Here is a 20,585-nt window from a genome sequence, read left to right as displayed (position 1 = left end):
GCTGAGGCATGGATATTTATTCTTGGTTGACCCGATGGAGTGGTTCAATAAACAAGAGTCGATCACACGCTTGAAAAGCTGCGACACTGGCCCTCGTGATGTGTCAATGTGCGAAAAAGGGTGCTACACTGTGCATGTGGTTGTGGCAATATTAACAGCAGCGATTTTTGCCATACCAGCTGCAGCTGTTTGTCGAAGGAGCTATGCTCATAGTGACTTGCGATCCTGTCTCTGTGTTCAGAGTGACTAGGTAGGCGCGCGTGTATCCACTGAAGGAATGGTGCCATCTTCGCGGCTAGCAAAATGCAAAACACAGTTTCGCATCAATGTTGTACATTGCTCAACGCATAGGCGACCGGATGCGCCTAACGACGTCTAATCCGATGAATTCAATAGCAAGAATGAATGAGCAATCATACAGAGAGCCTGGAATACAATAGGGGGTATGTAGAATTAATTCCACGGACCTATGTGCATGCTGGGCGGGCCACCCTGCCCAGGCAAAGACTTCTGACGCTCGGGAGATGCCTTGAGTCGAGTCGGCCATCCGAAAAGGCAAGCTCGGTCTTAGGAAAGAAGCAGCGACCAGCACCAGAATATCCAAAGGACGATAGCGGCGATTTGCAAATACACACACGATGCCGCCAATTACTTTCGCCGCGCCACTGGCGCTATCACAACCGACGACATTGCTGCCGCGCACATTTACACGCTCCATCAAGACGCTCAACCCGAAAATCAAGCCCAGTCGCTTCAATGCCGGTTTCGATCTACCCGTACTCGGTTCCTCCAAGACTGCTGCTCTCGAGCGCAAGTCATACACACTTCCGCCGCGCAGTGGCGCTCTCGCTGTCAAGAAGGGCATGACTGCTCTCTACGATCCCGAAACCGCAAAACGTACTCCCTGCACAGTTCTCCAACTCGATCGCGTACAGGTTGTTTCGCACAAGACCCGCGACAAGCACGGCTACTGGGCTGTTCAAGTCGGCGCTGGTATCAAGGAGCCCAGGAATGTGACGCGGCCTGAGAGAGGGCACTTTGCCGCCAACAAGGTTGGTATCAGCCGCCACCTCCACGAGTTCCGTGTCAAGGATGAGTCTGGCTTGCCCGAGGTCGGCTCTGTTATCAGCGCAGATTGGTTCCAGGAGGGTCAGTACATCGATGCAAAGGCGAATTGCAGGGGTATGGGTTTCGCTGGTGGTATGAAGAGATGGGGATTCCACGGTCAACCTGCCAGTCACGGTCAATCCTTGACTCACAGAACCATGGGTAGTTCGGGTGCCTCACAGGGTAGCGGTAGCAGAGTCTTGCCTGGCAAGAAGATGGCTGGAAACATGGGTGGTCAGCAAGTCACCGTTCAGAACCTGCGTGTCTTGAAGGTTGATGCTGCTAACGGAATTGTTGTCGTCAATGGTGAGTTCTCGATTGCTCCTCAAATCGCGTTGCCCTTGCTAATTAACTACAGGATGTGTCGCTGGTCCCAAGGGTGCCCTCGTCAAGATCCAAGACGCTTTGAAGAAGCCATGGCCTGCGGTTTCTACACCTCCGGCTGCAGATGCGGCCGCTGAGCCCGTCCAGGCAACCGCCTAATCGACTTTTGCAAGATACCATTTTCATCAAAGCACGGTTTCTGGGAAGGCAAGGCGCAATCAATGTAAATTATGTAACTCTATAAAAGAATCCAAGGGCTGGCATTCCGTACTTTTCTGCAAACATTCATCACCACGCTGAACCCCAGTCATCCTCATCTTCATCCTTTGCTGCCGGCTTTACCGGCTTGCTAGGTGCTGGCTTTGTTGCTGGCTTAGCCTTGGCTACCACTGATGCAGACGCAGTTCTAGCTACACCTGGCTTTGGTGCCAAGGCAGTCGCTGGTTTGCCCTTAGCGAGGCCTTTTGGCAGAGGGTTCTTTGCTTTCGTCTTGGCTTGAGCTTGAGCATTCAACCACCCTTCGAAGTCTGGCTCGCCGCCGTCGTCGAAAGACACCGTGGAGGCTTTGGCGGGCACCACAGACGGTGCACTCTCATCCATTCCACCCCATGCATCAGCAGCGCCGTCATCGTCCATCTCGCCCAAGCCATCTCCAAAGTCTTCCTGGTCAACATCAGACATAGTAGGAGTAGCATTACGCAGACCCGACGAGACTCTGGGCACGGTGGGTGCAGAAGGAGAAAATATTGGTGTGGGTCTAGTACGAGCAGCAAGAGACTGAGCAGCCGCCGAGCTCGGATTAGCTGGTGGAGTCGAGGATGGTCGATCTGAGCTAGCCGTAGTCGCAGCACTGCTGTTGGGTTGAATCTCTCCGCTAGCCGATCCAAGCTTGTTGGTGAATGACGATATTGCCCAACCAGCCCACCCTGATCCAGCGTTCTCCGGCTGTGGAGTGCTCATACGCGGCGCATTGGAGCCAGCAGCTTCTGGTGGTGGCAGAACACTGTCGGGAAGAGTTTGACTATACTTGCGGATACGTTGAAGATACAAATCCAGCGTCTTGTTGGCTTGGTCTCGTACAATTCTTTCATATGTCAGCACATGGTATGAAGTCTGGAAAATTTGGATCATACTTTTCTTTGTCTACAAGTGATGGACAGATGGCAGGAAGCAACTTGGTTGCGCATTCATCTTCTGTAAAGAGATCGGCTGTTGCCGCTAGAGCTTGAAGTGATGCGTTGCGCGCGTGTACAAATGGATCTCTGAGAGACCTCGAGAAAGCGGCGACAAGGACTTTAGTTCGTGACTGTGAGATGGTCAGACCTGAAGGGAGGAATATATAGCGGTTGACATACACCAGATCCGAGGTTCTTCGCAATTTTTCCAAGACAGATAGTCGTGTTGGTTCGGATGCCAGGTTGCTCATCGTTTGCAGTCTTGGCTAGATACCTTAAAAGCTCGCCGTTGATGATGCGATCAGACAGTTTCGGGACCACGACCAAGACTGCCTTGACGGTCTGTTCTCTCACAAGTGGGGCAAGATCGGTGAATCCAGTAACCTAAGAGCGGGTTAGAAACATGATCAAGCTTTGATTATACAGAGGCATACCATCTGGGGATAGATTCCGTTGTTCACAATCTTCTGAGGAAGATGATCGATCATGAGTGGGAGATTGTCAAGAAGGCATACACGTAGCGCACGGTCTGGACTGCTAAAAAGTCTGACCACTACGGGCGTGATAGTCGCTTCATACTCTTCATCTGAAAGCTTCTTGCCGATACGCATGACAAGCGACAAAACCTTGGGGCCTCCGCCACCGAATTCGAGAGACTTGAGCAACTCCGGCAGCACCTTGACTCTAAAGAAATCTTCTGGGAAGTCGTCCGCTTCGGCCACAGCCTCAAGTTCGCTGCGTAATAGTTAGCAGCTGATTAGATGATGCTGGGATATATGTACCGAAGAAACTCTTCACGTTCAGTTTCGGACTTTAACCCCAAGTTATCGATGCCATCGGTCAGCTGGATGAGTGGCGTATCAAAGAAGGAACCAGATTTTCTTCCTTGTTCCAGGAAATGAGCAACACTGAGTCTTGTCTTTGGGTTTGCATGGGCTAGACGTTTGTACGAGGCGTGCATAGCTGGAGGAATGCCTTTGGTCTGACCGACCTGATCGCCACCTGAGAAGCCGCCGCTGAAGACCTCGACGATCAGGATGGCAAAACCATAGGAATCAACTGCAGATACCGGATGTCGCTTGATGCTGTCCCAACCACCTTTAGCCACCTCAGGGGGCGCATAGCGTCCCGAGTCAAGTGCGAGACTTCCATAGGTCTGTATCCTGTGATTAGCAAGGAACAATCGTCAGTGAGCTGGCGCTACGTACGTAGATGATAGCCTCATCTTCCTTCATGGAGCTCAAGACGTCAAGGCCACCGAGCTTCCATTCTCCGCTGTCCGTAGTGAAAATGGAAGAGGTGCGGATACAACCATGGACGGAAGTGGCTTCTTCGTTGATAAAGGCAAGTGTTTTCTGCAAATTGAATCAGCAGGCGATCGACGGCTGTGTAGCGTGTGGTTGCATACGGCGACGTTGTGTAGGCCCCATTTGATGCTCTCCTCAGAGATGGCCTTTCTTTTTGTTTTCCAGGCGAGCGGAGTTATACGTTCAGTAGCAATGTAGATGTAGGTGTCTGTCTGCCTTGTTGTCTGGTAAGCAAACATCAAGAGATATGGGCGGTGAAAGCGACTACCTCAACAGTATCCAAGACCTTGACTACTCCAGGGTGTCGTAGGGTACGGAACTTGCGTAATGCGTTCTTCGCGAGAGGGAGACGGGACTTGTTTGCGTTTACATCGAAGGAGAGAATGCTACATCGGGAGCCATCTTCCTATATTGCCGTTAGAAGGGTCCAAAGGAAGTCGATGTTGAGCAGTGCATTACCCTCTTGGTGCCATTGTGGAGAGTCCAGATAGACTGGTCGATGTCGACTCTTTCGCCGAACGAATAGGGAAAGGCGGGACCTTTGGAGATGGCTGATGCGACAGCAGATTTGAGGAAGTCCATATCTGCCCGCTGCGTCTAGAAGAATCAAGAGTCTTCTCCTGACGGGCTTGTTGCGATGGATGGTGCTGCCTGCCACCGTCGCGACTCGCTTCCTTGGGCGGTGGTCCTTATCGATAAGCTCGGCCCACCTTCCATCTCCCGACACATCTGCCTGCTACTTGAACACTTCCAACTTCCAACACCGAGTTGCTGACTTATAGCAACAGCCTGTTCTCCCTCGCTATGTGATGCGAGAATCTGTCTCGTTAAACACGAGCATGCGCATTGAGCCATCCATTATGGCGTCGTCACCAGCGGTACGTTCTTCTCCATTTTCTAGCACACTTCTCCAAAGAATGATGATCATTATGGTAAAAGGGCTTATTGTCTGGTACTTGAGCCAACACTGTTTGGAACATGTCTTCTTGTTGCGATCATACCTTGCTTGCAAATTCCGTTGTCCATGTTTGCGAAGACTCAAGTCAGTACAACACTTGCTCCATAGCTTGGAGTTAAACACGACGAGTACATCAACAGTCTGCTGGCTTTGGAGTTGTTACGCCATCTCATCTGGCCTACGACCAACGGCGCTGGCATACAAAAACCCTGCCTTTGCGGCATCACTTCAAGCAGCTTGGCACGGGAGCTCGCTTTGTCTTGCATTCTCAAGGATTCACGGGCCATCAGTGCAATTCTGTACCAGGCGACATGATGTTACGAAAAATTCAAAGACCTGACACAATCTCTAATCTCTATCGAATGCCTGTCGTTTTTCTTCTTCACTTCCACTTTACTGATTTGTGAGCGTCAGTCGACAGGTCAGGTCAGTCTTCGGGAACCAATGCAGCGCCCTTCGTCGTCCGTCGCGCCTGCCTCAATGGGACCTCCCACATCTAAGTTTTCGACCGTGAGAAATGACAAGTTCCCCTCAATCCGTGGCCAAACTCCATCTGAACGATCTTCAACGAGTTCACGGAGCGGGCGAAATACATGCTTTGTCTGCAACGCCGCCTCGGCTTATGATTCTACAAAACTCATCAACTGTTACGTGTGCAAGCGGAAGTTTCACAGAGGTTGTCACAAGCCCCCAGTAGCTCAAGATAGTCCACCCGACTGGACGTGTTATTACTGTGCTCCACCCAAAACCATGCCACCAGCCGCGAAGAAGCGTAAGCTCAACCGCCCTGTCTTTGCTCCAATCACCGATAACAGGAGTCGCCTGAGCTTAGATGACAAGGAGATACCAGAGTCACCCCAGGAACAACCTGACACTACGAACGGTACTCCTCCAAAGCCAATCACTTTTGCGCAGCCGCCACGATTCGCGCCCTTCACTACAGAAGCTGAAACGCGAAGATCTGTCGAAACTCTCGGATCAGCTCGTCAAGTCCAACCTTCTCGATTCGCGCCATCCGATACGAAGCCTACGGGTCAGAGTGTCGTCAACTCTGAACAAGCACCACAGATGCTAACGCCGAAAGCCGCCACATCGATCAACCAGGCTGGAAAGCTGCAATACCATGACCTAATTGGCATGGCATTGAATGAAGCGACCAACTCTTGCCTGAGCAGGGAAGGAGTCCAGAGGTGGGTCGTTGACAATGTACCTGGCTTCGACTCTCAAGATGTGAGCTGGCAAAGAGGGGTATGGGTCACACTGCAAACTTCCGATGACTTTGTCTATCTCAGCGATAGGGCGAAGACTGGGCTGTGGACCTTTAGTGATGGGTCCAGCAACAAATATCAAAAGTGGCAGAGACCGGTCAACAAAACGTCCAGAGTTGACTCCTCTCCACAAGCTGTGCCGAAAATCCAGGAGCAAGTCAAGCAAGGGGCCAACGCCCTGGGAAGAAATGCAGGAGCCCTTGCTCCTGACCACGAGCTTGACGACATCAGATCCCTAGCAACGCAATCTGGCAAGGCCACATCTAATAAAGAACCTCGAGCTGGAAGCAATACCAACTCAGCTTTGCCTTCGACAATAGACGAGACTGTGGAAATGATCGATCTCACCATGGACGATGATGAGCCTGTACCTCCGCCTACGAGATTCCACGAGCCTGAGAGATCATTGACTGGGCGCACCAGTACCAGCCCTCTACAGGCACTCGAAAACATCTCCAAGACTAGCCCAAAAGACAGGCAGCTGTTGAAGCGGTCAAACCTTGTTGCATTCGGCGAGCCTGTCTGGGGTTCGGAAAACCCTGTCATATTGGAGCCGAACTCTTCAACACCGTTTGTAGACGGTATCATGAAAAACACATCTGAAGAGATGAAAGACAATATACGCCGCGGTGAGAAGTGGGAAGCTGCTAGGGAGAAAATGGGAGCCCGCATGAATTCTCCCATAAGGGCAAAAATTGATTTGTTCCGGAAATCAAGAACGAAATCTCCTATGCATTTGCAAGAGCCAAATGCACTTGTCTCTAAGCCTCTGACATTGCCCAGCGATCAAACTACAGATTCCAATTCGGATCCGCTACAAGCTTCTCCTGGATCACCGCTGCATGGCTCGGATACTGGAGTGCAGACAGAAACATTGCTGTACTATGGTACACGCTCAACAGACGTCGCCCAAGAGACAGCCACAGCCGACGGTGTCTCTGCAGAACTAGATCTGGAAACAGCCGACGGGATGGTACAGATGGATGTTGATCTTCCGGAAGATTTGCATGAACCAGAACTGATCGAGCCAGAGATGCTTGTACCCAGTTCGAAGTCTTTGATGCCCACCCAAATTCAGAGCGATGGTATCACACAGGGTGGAGTCAAGCAAAAGTCGCTCCCTCAAGAGCCCTTGTCTCATGAACTGCTCTCAGAAGAGCCAGCTTCACAAGAGCCAGTGGTAGAGAAGCCGCCTCGAAGGGCGTATGCAGATTCAGCTGCCCAGACCAGTCTGCCAGTAAGATTTGCCCTTGCATTGGGGAAGATCTCGCAAATCGGCCTCGAGCCACGAGTACCAGCAGTGACTCCTGATACTGCACGAACAACAGCAGATTCCACCACCCAGACCGAGAACCGACCAGAGCTGCAGATAGCACATCCAGTCTTGTCGCGAGCACCAACAATCCAGCTCCCCACACCCCAAGCCGAGCCAATCGAACCAATCGAATCACGACCTCTGCAAGAAAACGGACACGACGCCGAAGCCGACTTTGAAAAAGACAGCCTCTCCCTCCTCGAAGAAATGCTCTACCCAACCAACCCCACCACTCCATCCTGGCCCTCCCACCTCCAAAACCCTTCCAACCTCTCCCCCACCCTTTCCGTCCCTCTCTCCATCATCCGAGCCCGACCCACACGCAAGCAAATCTTCGGTAAAAACGAATTGTCCCGTATCAACCCCAACGCCTGTTTGAACAGACTCAATGCGATAAAACTGGGTGCGCAAAATATTGGCAACATTGTGCGCGGAAAAGGATACACAGAGGAAGAGAGAAGGAGGGAATTTGAAGAGAATCAAAAGGAGGGGTGCTATGATACGTTGGAAGAGTTATTTGACATGCCTCAGCAGGTCGTGCCGTTTATTCATGAGCAGCAGTTGGCGTTTAGGGAGTATGCTCCGGTGAGTTGATTGATGCGAGGTTGACAAATAAAGAAATAGTGCTAACATTTCTGTCAGAACGCGCTTGGGAAAATCGGTAGACCGAGGGTTGTCTACAAGATTGGGCCTAATGCGAAGTGAGGAACTGGCATTACGGGGTATCAAATATGAGGGTTGCCTTTGCTATGCTCACATGGAGCATAATCTTGGGCGGGAGACAGTGCTTACGAACCTTCAAGAACGGTTTCAGAGGCATAACTGAAAATGACGGAAGGGCAAGAATTTTCATAATGCATGTAGTAAATCATAATCTTCTACCTCAACCATCTCTTCGTCCGCCGCGTCGAGATGCAACATCTCTTCCAAATCGTCGGCGAGATCTTGACAGAGATCACCAGACGTCTGATCACTGAAACGGTCTAGCATTTCATCATCCAGGAGATCTGCATCCACTTCGGTGTCTGTGAAGAGATCCTCCCATTCATCATCGTACTCCACATCGAGCAAGTCATCATCATTGTCATCATCAGCGTCCATATCGCCCAAATCTAGACAGCCGTTGGCCTGCCAATCGACGAGTGTGTCAAGCTCATGCTGAATGTCTAATACGTTCTCGTACTCGTCATCTGGTTCAGATATTGGTAATGTTGTATCGCTGATCCGAATAGATTTGAGACCCTTGCCTGCAGATGGATCACGAAGACGACGTTGCATAAGACGCCAAAGCCTGATACTTACGGCCTTTTGAACGGCTGTTGGGCTGTCTGATGTAGTAGTGGTCGTCTCCTGCCGAGCAACCTCTTTGAGCTTCTCCCGCAGTGAGAAAGAGCGTGCACGTTGCTGAACAGAATTGGAGATGGCGTGGCTGATGGTAGGTAAGAAGATTGTCCGTGAAGCGATGGCCTGTGGACGACTGTCAGTCCAAATACTCAATAGCTTATATGCGTTGTTTGATGTTTACCTCTAGATGTCCCGGGCTCCACATAGCAGGGCAGATGTCTCCAAGATGCTTGAAAGATGACCTTTCTGTAATCTTCATTCCTGAGAGTGCTTTTGGAGGTAAATTTGTTATGGCGAGCCGAAGTGCTGTATCTATCAGGATGACTATCGACTCAGGAGCTGGGCCCCCATCTGTTGAAAAAGAGGCATCGTCTGCTTGATCGAGTAGTGTTGGACTCTCGAACAGCATGGAATCCTGGTCTATGGTCCTGGGCTGCATCGGTGATCTGATATCAAGACCGAGGTTTACTTGATCGAGAGTCCAGTGTGGTACTCCTTCTGGAGACTTTAAATGACTGGATGGAACATCTTTACCTAGACGATGAGTAGGTACTTTCTTGCCTGTAGAGGGTGGAGGTGCCGAAGTCAATGATATGATAATCAGATGGCATGTGTCCGGATGTAACGAAGGTTCAACGCTCAGAGAAGGTTGAAGATTTAATTGAGTCCATAGCTACCGATATATCAGTAAGGATGGGTTGGTCTTCTCACCTTTGTACTCGAGGGATGTGAGAGAGAAAAGGGTACTGACTGCTGCATGACGGAGAGCAGTAAGAAGACGATGCTTCAGTATGTCGACATGTTGACCAGACGCAAAGGACGGCCATGTGATATTGAGAAGTAAATGCACATTCGTAGCAGGGGCAATCCACACACGAGCAGATTCAATATTTGTGGCTGATAGTGTATCTTGGAAGGAACGACGTGCCAAAGTTGAGAAAGAGGCATTGCTAGTTAAGACAAGATCAAGGCGCGTTGAGGGACATGACAATCGCAGATTACCCAGGTCGATATGTGCAGACATAGTGAGTCACTTCCTCCTGAGCGGATAGATTTGGGAAAGACACGGAGAAATTGAAAGGTTGCCGGTGATTCGGGTGGTATTGTTCGGGGAAAGTTGGGCGAGTTTGTGATGTCAGCGGGGAGAATCGGACCGTGATTGGGAGATACCCTCGGTGTAGTTCCGCTCTTACCTTGTAGACGTGAGCAACATGACCCTGAGCAGTCGCTGCAATGCAGCTTCCTCATCCCACGCGTCAGAATGGCCAAACGATTGAGCTCATGCTGGCTTCGCCGGCTACAATGCCAGACTAGACGACCCTTCTCGTCGACGATACGGCCACAAACAGACGGCGTCTTTCGAGCTCTGACCGAGAACAGAATCCAGACACCTTGGATTGATGCTCTGCGAGAGAAGGAGCGTGGAGGCCATGATCCAACAAAGCCCTCGGGCAAGTCAGAAACGCCCAATGATCGCGACCTCTCGCCGAAACGCATGAGCGACAGCTACCACAGCGTTGTTCTGCCCCTCGCTCGCGAACCATGGCTACTCGATACCTACGCCAATTCCAGCGGTCACATCCGTCTGGGTACGCTTTTCATGGATCTTGATGCATTGAGTAAGCTCTGCCCACCAACAATGCCATCCAGCTATCCCTAACACGTCCACAGGCGGAGTTATTGCGTACAAGCACACTGGCGACGGAGTCACGACAGTCACGGCCGCCTGCGATCGCATCGACATCAAGCATCCCTTGACAGAGATCTCAGACCTCGAGTACAGTGGTCGCGTCACATATGCCACAGGTCGTAGCAGTATGGAAATCTCGTTGCAGGTCGCAAAAGCACCGAAAGAAGGAGAGAGCGTCAAGCCAGAGGACGTCTTGTTGACCTGTCAGTTCACCATGGTCTCGCTTGATCCCGGCACCAAGAAGCCCGTCAACATTCCCGCAATCACTCCTGAAACGGAAGAAGAGAAGGAAGTCTTTGCACAGGGCGAGAAGAACAGCGCTCACCGCAAGGACCTCAAGAATCGCTCCTTGATCAAGCAGACACCCAACGATGAAGAGTCCGACCTCATTCACGCCATGTGGCAGAAGCAATTACAATACCATGACCCTATGGACCCCGTACGCAAGCCCGACAACGTCTTCGAGATGGAGCAGACTCGCCTGTCCACAGCAGCCATCATGCAACCACAATACCGAAACAGACACCACTTTATGATCTTCGGTGGCTTCCTTCTCAAACAAACCTTCGAGCTTGCTTTCTGCGCCGCCGCCAGTTTCGCCCATTGCCGTCCCACCTTCGTCTCGCTCGATCCCTCGACCTTCCAAAACCCCGTCCCTGTAGGCAGTGTCCTCTATCAGACAGCTACCGTCGTCTACACCGATCCGCCAATCGTTACAGGACAAACCGATGAACCTTCGAATGGAGAACAATCACAAAAGTACACAAGAATTCAAGTCCGAGTCGACACCAAGGTCCGCGACGTCGAGCACGGTACTGCCAAACCAACTGGCCAATTCAACTATACCTTCACCGTCGAACGCGACATCAAGGTCATGCCCAAATCATATTCCGAGTTCATGATGTACATCGATGCACGAAGAAGAGCAATGAGGATAAGAGAGAGCGTCGAGCACGGGTCCAGCGATTCGGGCGCGAAAGACAGAGTAACAGAATAGACTCTTCTATCAAAGAGACGTCTAGAATTGAATAAACAAATATATGAAATCTACGCCAGATCCATCATCTACGCGACACCGACCAGAAACTCCAAATGCCTAACCTGGTATACCCAAAATGCTCAATTCATAACCAACAACGCCAATGTAGATGCAGCTCAGCTCCTCTTCTACTCTTCCAATTCATACTCTAGCGTATAGTCTTCAGAGCAATCGCGGCAGTAGTATTCACCGAAACCTTTGCAGATTGCAACATGATGTTTACACATGTCTAGCACAGTGAAATCAGGTTTGTTATCTCATGAGCAGACGGAAGTGGCTCTCTCACCTATTGACCAGGCATCGGCCGAGTAACCGGAAAGAAGACGATTGGAGCAGACCTCTACAGAGTCGGTCCAGATGTAGTAGTCGTGATTGCAGATATACCAGGAGTATGTGTATGTGCACATGATTGCTTAATGTGGATGTGTGTAACGAATGTAATGCAATGGAGTGTTTCTAGTTGATGAATGAGAGACTTGATTCGAATTAGAAGATTGGTCAAAGGGGGTGTTGGAGGTAATACGACTTACTATACAGTGATCAGACAAAGAAACATACACAAAGAGTCACAAAACTCCACAGATTATGCAAAAGACAAAGGTTGTAAAAGCAGAAGCACGTTGATCTATATACCAACGGAGATAAGAACTCTGTATACTGATCCAATTGGTATCACCCAGCCTTGGTCTCTACAAGATACACTCAGCAATCTGACTCACCTTCCATCAAACGTCCTTTGCTTATCCGTGTCGTCCGAATATAATCTTTCCTGATAGCGGGTGCAGCGGTGTACCTCATCCTTGTACTTCAGTCTACCGAACTCATCGTTGCAAATGCATGCATACATGTGCCTGTTTACCGCTTCGAGCTTAGTGGACACAAAGAAGGGGGCTTGGACCCTGGAATGCAGTTTGTGGTTGTAGGGTGTTCTGGAAGCTTTTCCTTCTTCTTTTGTCAGGATAAAAACAAAGATATCCATTCGAAAGAGTCCTGTATGTTAGATCCTCGGTATCTGATACTTTTACATCCACCTCTAGGATCTTGTAGTTGGAAAGAGTTGTGGGTAAGAAGTACCTTGATCGTGTGACCCAAGATTTCCCTCTCTGCCATACCGTTCATATACGATGACAAGGTTGTTTTTCTCTCAGCCTCTGCTTCCCCGATAACGTCTTTAATCGTATCGAAACAGTCAATGCAATTACTTTGTATCTTTTTTTGTGATCGAGTCGGTATCGGCAATCTTCGGGACAAGATAAGAAAGAACGGCTACGGGTATCATCGGTCGTTACTGGCTGATCTTAGTTACAGCATCGATGTGCCTTTTCATAATACATAGAGCTTCGCAGAGGCAGGAACGAGTAGCAAGGCAAGAGAGTTGTTTCTTAAGTTGCCGATTCCTGTTGTACAGTGTTGTAAACGAAATGTTGATTAGGTTTGAAAAGACGCCGAGAATCCTCTCTGTTATAACTCCTCTGTTTTAACGCCCATGACCGAGAGAACGTGTCGACCCAAAACTCCTGAATAGCTCTTCTGCTTGTGAGCCTCAGCCGAGGGCCCTACTTCCGCAAATTTATCTTTGGCTTGGACGACGCCTTTGTGCCCTACCCCTCGGTTCATTTGCCTCGCCGGACACATGGACTCCTTCGGCTAGAAACTATCTAGTCTCGGAGTAGTCGTTGAGTGCCACGCAGACAGCTCCACGATGGTGTCCGTTATACTGTCTGATGACCTGCTTGGAACTCAACTCCCACAGTCGTGCGTAGTGATCACTGCAAGCTGTGACCAGGTATGCGCTGTCGGCGCTGAAAGCACAGTCCCAGACCCAACGCTGGTGGCCATCGAGCTCTTGTTCAAGCTCAAAGGCGCTGCTGTCCTTATCTCCAGGTCCGGCGGCGATGGCGTTGTGATTTGAGAGGTCGACGGACCAGATACGTGCTGTGTGATCCGCAGAGCAAGTGGCGAGGTGACGGACATCTGGCGAGAGTAGGACGCGTGTGATATAGGTGTTGTGTGCATTGAATTTCGTGACGGGGACGAGCGTCGTCACATCCTTGGCTGTGATGATGCGCCAGACGTAGACGGAGCCTATCTGGCTATTGCTGACGGCAGCGCAGAGGAGGGAACCATCAGATGCGACGGTCACTGAAGCGACAGACTTGTCCTCTTCCGGAATCAATTGATGTGAGCATTTGTTCTCGGCAAGGTCCCAGATTCGCACGTTGCCGCCTCTGTCGCAGCTGATGAGTTCACCTTGGTTGGGATGGATCACCACATCGTTGACAGGAACACCGTGGCTGTAGTTACGCTGAACGTGACCTGTGCGAGTGTCCCAGATCTTCACAGTGCCATCTTCGGAACTTGTTACCATCCATTTGCCCTCACAGTGGAAGGCGAGTCCAGTGATGTTGTTGGTATGTCCCTCGAATGTTAAGACGGCAGCGGGATTTGTAGATTTGATGTCGTAGAGCTTCACGGTATGGTGACCGGCAGCAGCAAGGAAGCGCTTGTCTGGCGATATACACAAACGATTCACCTGTGAGTCCGGGTGAGGGATGGTTCGGCTGCATATGCCTGATAGTGCTTCCCAAAACCTGGTGACGAATTCGTGTCAGTCCTGGCACATTTGTGGCGCAATTCGAGACAACTTATGCTCCTTTCAAGCTCGACAAGGGGTCCAGGTTGCGCCATGTGACAAAGAAGTGGAAGATCCTGTGAGGCGTATATGCACACACTTACCTGATGGTATGGTCATAGCCAGCTATAACTGGTCAGCCATGTGCAATTCGTTATCAAGTCATGAGCGAATCATACCTGTACACAGAATGACACTCATTCTGATGGCTTGATTGTTTTGTAGTACGAGAAATGTGGTGGGATCCTCCGCGTTGGACGCGCAGTGCGCGCGTGGTTGTCAAAGATTCCACTGACCAGTAGCGTCGGATTTCGGTATTGTTAGATTGATCTGATATCGCGAGGATGTCCGAACAACAATTCGATGATAATGTGATGGTCGACGATGTAACATACAGATGAATGTTCTAAGTGGCAGCGGCAGAAGGTGTACACGGAGCGAAGCCTCCACAGTCTTATCTCATTAATCAGACGCTCCGCCAACGAGTCATGGGTCACGTGAATTCAAATTTTGGTGAGTAATAAGCCTGCTTGTTGGCGGAGCGTCTGAGAGCTCAATGAATTTCCCTCACCTACAACGCCCTTAACTCGACGCGTTTTGGACCACTCTACGGCGTATACTAAGTGCTACAGTACGTTTGCTTCCTAGCTTTTTGGACCTGTAGATTGTATAGGTTAAGAACTTTCATTATATCTATTCACTAGAAACCCTCCGCGTGCGCGCCCGACTATAGATGGAAAATTGATAGTTCACATGTTGTAAATCTGTCGAGTTTTATACATAAAATCCATTTGATATCTAGCTATATCTTAACCACAACACCTATATATGCTATATAAATTAGCTAGGGGCCTAGATATAGTAAATCTAAGGGCCATGTAGCTATTACCATAAGTATATAGCATAAAAGTAGTAAGAAATGAGCAGAAAGGAAAGGGGATTTTATAAGAAAAAGAAGAATAAAGAATCGAAGATTTTGAAACAACTGCATAACTTTTTCGACTTTTTTTTCGATAGACAGAAAGAGAATAGAGCACTTACTTAGACGTACAAATCTTAGCTAAATAGCTACTGTTGTTGAATTGTTGTTAATTAATTAGTAGTTGTGATAGAATTCGGCGTCGAATGCGCCTGGAAGCTTCGGGCGCATAACGACGTCGGATTTTGTTTAAAACAACTGAAAATTGTTTTTACTCACCCAAAAGTCGCTAAAATTAAGAAAAGAAATTAGACTGACCTCTTCAAACTGTGCGCCTACCTATAAAATTATCGCCATGATTATTAGCGACTAATCGTGTTGTTGTCGTGGTTTTTCGAAGGGTTTACCACCAAAAGAGTGTCATTGAACTCTCAGACGCTCGAACGAGTTCTCGCGATTTCGTCCACTTGTGGCCCGTGCTCCGTCCGCGCGACTCATGTTCGAGCTGTCTGATTAATGAGATAACCACAGTCGTCGGCTGTCGGGCGCTGCTTCCCGAAGGACAGGGTTGGCTTTTGCACTTGGTCATGGAAAAATGGGTTGACGGAGAATGAAGGTTGGTTTTGTCACGTTCTGCGCTATACAACTATTTAACCAAGCAATGAAAGTCTTGAGAAGGCTTTAATCACCGGCGGCTCTCGTTTGGCTTGGTTCGCTTCCATAGCATCATAGAACACGGCCTGACCACCGGCTGTGGGCCTGCCAGCTTCGTCCTCCCCATTGAGCTCTCCAGCCTCGGGATTGGAGGGCAGTGTTGGTTTGACCTGGAAAACTTCAGGGATGCATGCCTTACACAACTCGACGACCTCGATCATGGCGTTCTCCACCGCGACAGCACGTTCCCTCATCGCTCTCCTCATAAGACCCTCAACGAGACGAGCCACCTCCTCACTAACGCTGTTTGTACGCTCAATGAGACGGCCTATTGAGTTGACAATGTATTCCTCCTCATATACACTGCCCTTCTTTCCTCTAGCTCGCTTGCGCTCTTCACGGCGGCGATTCTTCGAAGTCTTGCGAGTCGCGTTCGAGGCAAGAGTGCCAGTACTGCGGTTTGTGTATCGTGTCATGAAAGTACCAGCTGAGGTCGTTGCCTCTGTGGGTGCGAGCGAGATGTTGTCCGGGATATCTGGCCCGTCTGCAGGAACACCACCAAAGAAGGCGAGTGGATCTTCCTCCTTCTTCTGTCTCAACTCTCTAAGGCGCGGAACCTGAGCATTGAGCTGACCCTTCATTTCAGCCAGAAGCTCTGTCATGGTCGCCGAGCCCTCTACGAGACCGGGATCGATGGCAGATGCGATAAGTTCGGGACGACGTCTCAGTCCAACGACTCTGATGGCCTCCGCGTAGTAATAACCCTTACAAAGAGATCTGATAGCTCCCTCAATATCATTCAGGTAATCCAGGTAGACAGTAGCTGCGTCGTGATGCTCCTTTGACTCCGTAAGTGCCTCGGCGAATGCCTCACCTGCAGCCACGAGCTCATCCTCGGGCAGTGGTATGAGAGTAGCCGAGGAAAGGCATTCACGCCACTCATTTGCAGATCTATATGCCTCGAAAGCCAGATCGTACTCACCAAGGTACTCGTAAGCAATACCTGCCTCCTTGTAACGGTTGCGACTGTTGAGATAGTCTGCGTTCAACCTCATAATCTCGTTCAATCGCTGAGCCTGGTATCTGTAGAGCTGCATGGCGTCGCTGTAGAGTTCGTGTTTTGCCATGTATGTCTTGAGCTCATCAAATTCATCCATGGTAAACAAGTGACCGAGAGCTTTGCTGTGCTTCTTCAGGTCGTGATCAATCGTAAATTGCCTTCGAAGTGGTTGCATCTTGCCAAGGCCCTGGACGTAGGGGAGGTACTCTCGAGGATCCTTCTGCGACTGCTGAGCGATGAGCAATGCGACGTCAAGATCGTAAAGTCCAAGAGCGTGGTCGTATAGCTGGTTGACATCTGCAAGGAAACAAATGTGTTCAACAGCGCGTTCCACCAGGTCTGGCTGCTCCTCTCGCAACTTGGCAATGAGAGTGAGACCAGCATCGAGATCAGGCGGTGACTTGCAAACGTGCGCTGTGATGATGTTTTGTAAGTGGGTAGATGTTCTGTTCCGCAAGACGTCCAAGAAAGCATCGCAGACTCTGTTGATCTTCGAGCTTGGAGGCTCAGTGAGATTCTGCTGGCTTTCGCTTGGGCCGTCTCCATGCAGACCCAATTTTGGGGCGTTAAGAGTCTCCTTGTACATGGTTTCCGCAACATCGTCGTCCCTTAGTTGTGAGAGGAACAAATCAATGTGCTCGGCCTTTTTCAATTGCTTGCAGAATAGGAGCACATTCGCCATGAACTGTTGCGGAGCGTAGTCGTGAAGAATGTTCATGTCCACTCTCTGGCCACGGCACGCAAAGAAAGCGGTCTTGTAGTCCTTAGCGCTTATACTTCTGCGAATGCCTGCTAGAACCAAGGCACGGGGATAGATTGTTTCCAAATTTCCTCTGGGCATTTGGAGGACTAAAGAGAATGCTGTAGGCATGACTGCCACCAGTCTAGCGCCTCTCTCAATGCTGCGGCAACGTTCGTCCTTCTCGGGCTCATCCTGAGGTATCTCGAGATCGCCTTGATGGAGATGGACAAATTTGAGGAGATGTTGAGTGGTAGTGAAAATCAGATGAGCAGGCGTGGTCAAGAAAGACGTGCAATTGCGAATTTGCAGACATTCTTGCGCCTTATCATCTTCTGAAGACTTGCGGTAGCCAAACAGAGTACCACCAGATGAGAGGCCGAACACAATTATTGTCTCATCATCCTTCCACACCTCGGTCCAGGGACAATGAACTGGAAGTTTAGCGAGCAATGAAGTAGAAGCAGCTGCGGTGACTTCGTACACGCCACCATGTGAATCCTCGAAGCAAGCATTGGAGAGGTCCATGGCAGAAAAGAGAGAACCAACGCCTAGGGTCAATTCGTTAGAATCGAAGGCAGCGTCGTCAGAAGCCTTGAGCTCGACAATGCAATCTGTTTGAGAATTTGGCTGACTGCAAAGCACAGAGATATTGTCCTCTCCAGAGAAAGCGATTTGTCGAGGAATTTGCTCAGCCATTGGTACCTCGCGCAAAAGCCTAGGATGTTGGAAAGGCCTGACACTGTAGTTGAGCTCATAAAGGAAAACACCTTGCTGATGCAGGACTGCGATCATCGTTGCTGATTGGTTGACAGCAACATCAATAGCATTGGCACCAAGTTCCAATTCCGCAAAAGCCATAGGCGGCGGTACGTTGGCTACTCGGAGTGGTGTGATCTTCAGGTTACGGCCATCGATGACAGAGGTGAGGCCAAGATCGTTTGGCGGCGATGTCGAGCTCTTTGAGACGGTGAATACATACGAGAGCATGTGCAGGGAGTCTAGAGGCCACGTTAGCGTACTCTCGTCTAAAGATAAGGTTCTATCAACTCACAGTCGGATGATGCAGAAAGGTACAGTGCCTTCTCCGGATGCCAGGCAGTGCGAACCGAGAGTGACTCTGCTTCAGATGTAGCATTCGTGAAGATCTCCTGCTTGAGGTAGTAGTGATAGTTGCCCATGGTCCACAACTGTACTCTTTCTTTGAAAGAGACAGCAAGGACAGTAGAATCACTGTTCCACGCAAGAGTGATGGTACTGGCCCAGCTTTCCATATCCTCTGCAGATAGACGCAGAGAGAATTCACCGTGACGCAAGCCGTTTCGCTCGAAGAAGACCACATCGACACGATCAGATCGGCGCTGAATACCAGCCATAAGATTTCCAGCAGGTCTCCAGCTCAAAGCACCCTCAAGTCCATCTACAGGCTCGCCAACACTCTCAAGTACACCTTCTCGTGAGTAGACTCTGATCATTCTTCGCTTCCCATCTTGAACAGAGTTAACAGCGAGGTAAGCACCATCTCCACGCCAGCTGATTGTTGTTTGCATCTGATCCAAAGAACTAAGTTGACCCTCGTCGACGTGCTCAGGCACTGTAGGATCTTTCAAAGCCTTGGCTCTCTTGCCTTGGAATTGCGTCTCACGCTTGCCCCAGCCGACAGAAACATGCGCTGAGACCTGGACATCTTCTGGAGAAAGGGTGATGTTGGCAATGCTCTCGAAATCGCGAGTCATGAGAATCAAGGTGTTGGCGCGAGTGCTGATAGCCAGCAGTTCTTCATCAGGCGACCATGCAGCTGCAGCAATACCTTCGTCGACCGAACCAACGATTTCGATAAGGTCCTCTCCGGGCAATGGCTCTTCTCTTACAATGACGATATCGCCACCAGCCAAGATCAAACAGATGGTAGCAGTGTCGGCAAAGTATTGCAACGACAAGATACGGTCGACGGGGATATCTGGCAGAGGACTGGGCGCGTCCCATGAAGCGATTTGTTTGGCATGCTCGCTTGAGTAACAGTCCTTGGCTATGCGTCTGAGTTCGATGACCGGGCTGGAAGATGAAGGACCGAAGGCAGCGATAAGTCCGTCTGTAGCAGGGTCCCAGGTGGTAGCTGTGGGTGGCAGGGAGTCGCTGGGAAACTCAACAAGGGTATGCCTCGAATTCCTTAAGTTTCGCATGATTTGATGTGTTATGTTACAAGCATTGATTGAACAATTATTGATGGTCAGCAGCTTCAAAAAATTCTGGGAACCGGGGCTAGCGGCTTTTCTGCCGAGCAGCGAAGGGTCAATTGGCAAGCCAACAAGCTCAGATGTCACGACATGCAAATCACAAAGGCACTTTCGGAGGAGTTGTAATTGCAATAACGAAATCATAGACGTGTTCGGGGTTCATTCGCACTATTATATACATCCGACAGGACGGGCCAGCGTCTTTCGAGTAGCTTTGAAGCCAGGCCAATGTAGGTAGTCCATGCACCACGATACGTCTATTGGTTCTTGTTGAGCTGCCAGACTGTTTGATTGTAAGTATGCGAAGGATTGGGAAAGGTGTCTTTGAGGCGATTGATTTACCAGCAACACCGAAGGGGAGGAAGAAGCCGGTGGCTGTAGAGGTGTTAGCACATGGTATGGCGTGTGGGTGCCGACTGGGCAGCTCACCCATGAAGCCCCAGAATCTGATGGCGAAGAACTTGGTCAGAGGGTTGAAGGGCAAGTTGCTGCGAGGGCCCTCGGGGTAGTGGTAGGGGCTGGCAAGTTGCATGCGGGTCGAGGAGAAGGTACGACGGGCGACGATCTGGTTGGCCACGGTGGGCATGCGCATGGCGGATCTGGAGAGCATCTGGACGGCGGGTGTCAATTGAGCGATCCTGGAGTGAAGAGAGGGCAGAGCGTACGGTTGCGGTGTGGGTGTTGGAGTGGAGATGCTTTCGAGATGCAATTGCTCGCTGTGTCGCTGCTCACCCGACGCGGACGCTCACGCTCCCATGACGGCCGGCGAAAGTGCGGATCGCCCTTGCAGCCACAGCCAATCACAGCTTCTACAGCT

General features: G+C 50.2%; 10 protein-coding genes across 10 annotated transcripts; 3 read left to right on the top strand and 7 right to left on the bottom strand.

Annotated features, from left to right (window-relative positions):
* Positions 1-638: 638 nt before the first annotated feature.
* On the top strand, positions 639-1,590 carry M438DRAFT_372094 (mitochondrial 54S ribosomal protein YmL9; the record flags this gene model as incomplete). The annotated part of the gene is made up of 2 exons (XM_029908328.1): positions 639-1,413; positions 1,466-1,590. 2 exons carry the CDS (start codon positions 639-641, stop codon positions 1,588-1,590), a joined length of 900 nt encoding a protein of 299 aa, XP_029763934.1.
* M438DRAFT_342879 (ARM repeat-containing protein) lies at positions 1,495-4,549 on the bottom strand. Its single transcript, XM_029904863.1, has 9 exons — positions 4,373-4,549; positions 4,182-4,319; positions 4,015-4,125; positions 3,815-3,961; positions 3,389-3,762; positions 3,041-3,341; positions 2,787-2,990; positions 2,565-2,737; positions 1,495-2,515 (listed from the first exon to the last, which is right to left on the bottom strand). The coding sequence occupies exons 1-9, from the start codon at positions 4,493-4,495 to the stop codon at positions 1,720-1,722; spliced, it is 2,367 nt and encodes a 788-aa protein (XP_029763933.1). The 5' UTR covers positions 4,496-4,549; the 3' UTR covers positions 1,495-1,719.
* Positions 4,550-4,835: 286 nt separating this feature from the next.
* M438DRAFT_362596 (uncharacterized protein) lies at positions 4,836-8,361 on the top strand. Its single transcript, XM_029907595.1, has 2 exons — positions 4,836-8,039; positions 8,097-8,361. Exons 1-2 carry the CDS (start codon positions 5,316-5,318, stop codon positions 8,157-8,159), a joined length of 2,787 nt encoding a protein of 928 aa, XP_029763932.1. The 5' UTR covers positions 4,836-5,315; the 3' UTR covers positions 8,160-8,361.
* M438DRAFT_362595 (uncharacterized protein) lies at positions 8,304-9,140 on the bottom strand (the record flags this gene model as incomplete). Its single annotated transcript, XM_029907594.1, has 2 exons — positions 8,980-9,140; positions 8,304-8,921 (listed from the first exon to the last, which is right to left on the bottom strand). The coding sequence occupies exons 1-2, from the start codon at positions 9,055-9,057 to the stop codon at positions 8,304-8,306; spliced, it is 696 nt and encodes a 231-aa protein (XP_029763931.1). The 5' UTR covers positions 9,058-9,140.
* Positions 9,141-9,517: 377 nt separating this feature from the next.
* On the bottom strand, positions 9,518-9,762 carry M438DRAFT_342876 (uncharacterized protein). Its single transcript, XM_029904862.1, has one exon. The coding sequence runs from the start codon at positions 9,744-9,746 to the stop codon at positions 9,585-9,587; it is 162 nt and encodes a 53-aa protein (XP_029763930.1). The 5' UTR covers positions 9,747-9,762; the 3' UTR covers positions 9,518-9,584.
* Positions 9,763-10,059: 297 nt separating this feature from the next.
* Positions 10,060-11,485, top strand: M438DRAFT_352522 (Thioesterase/thiol ester dehydrase-isomerase; the record flags this gene model as incomplete). Its single annotated transcript, XM_029906797.1, has 2 exons — positions 10,060-10,417; positions 10,470-11,485. The coding sequence occupies 2 exons, from the start codon at positions 10,060-10,062 to the stop codon at positions 11,483-11,485; spliced, it is 1,374 nt and encodes a 457-aa protein (XP_029763929.1).
* A 170-nt stretch (positions 11,486-11,655) lies between these two features.
* Positions 11,656-11,934, bottom strand: M438DRAFT_267693 (uncharacterized protein; the record flags this gene model as incomplete). The annotated part of the gene is made up of 2 exons (XM_029900207.1): positions 11,656-11,756; positions 11,814-11,934. The coding sequence occupies 2 exons, from the start codon at positions 11,932-11,934 to the stop codon at positions 11,656-11,658; spliced, it is 222 nt and encodes a 73-aa protein (XP_029763928.1).
* Positions 11,935-12,994: 1,060 nt separating this feature from the next.
* Positions 12,995-14,577, bottom strand: M438DRAFT_342872 (WD40 repeat-like protein). The gene is made up of 3 exons (XM_029904861.1): positions 14,339-14,577; positions 14,264-14,285; positions 12,995-14,118 (listed from the first exon to the last, which is right to left on the bottom strand). Exons 1-3 carry the CDS (start codon positions 14,358-14,360, stop codon positions 13,182-13,184), a joined length of 981 nt encoding a protein of 326 aa, XP_029763927.1. The 5' UTR covers positions 14,361-14,577; the 3' UTR covers positions 12,995-13,181.
* Positions 14,578-15,693: 1,116 nt separating this feature from the next.
* Positions 15,694-19,756, bottom strand: M438DRAFT_312593 (IkappaB kinase complex, IKAP component). The gene is made up of 2 exons (XM_029902517.1): positions 18,586-19,756; positions 15,694-18,532 (listed from the first exon to the last, which is right to left on the bottom strand). The coding sequence occupies exons 1-2, from the start codon at positions 19,712-19,714 to the stop codon at positions 15,729-15,731; spliced, it is 3,933 nt and encodes a 1,310-aa protein (XP_029763926.1). The 5' UTR covers positions 19,715-19,756; the 3' UTR covers positions 15,694-15,728.
* Positions 19,757-19,918: 162 nt separating this feature from the next.
* On the bottom strand, positions 19,919-20,356 carry M438DRAFT_342870 (uncharacterized protein; the record flags this gene model as incomplete). The annotated part of the gene is made up of 3 exons (XM_029904860.1): positions 19,919-20,051; positions 20,111-20,143; positions 20,198-20,356. Coding segments are annotated over 3 exons (218 nt in total), but the record flags the coding sequence as incomplete, so codon positions are not given.
* Between the last annotated feature and the right edge of the window lie 229 nt (positions 20,357-20,585).

This window comes from Aureobasidium pullulans (assembly GCF_000721785.1).
Source record: "Aureobasidium pullulans EXF-150 unplaced genomic scaffold scaffold_3, whole genome shotgun sequence".
Classification (NCBI taxonomy): Eukaryota; Fungi; Ascomycota; class Dothideomycetes; order Dothideales; family Saccotheciaceae; genus Aureobasidium; species Aureobasidium pullulans.
The sequence above is the reverse complement of the archived record's forward strand: the minus strand, read 5'-3'. Positions and strand labels throughout refer to the sequence as shown.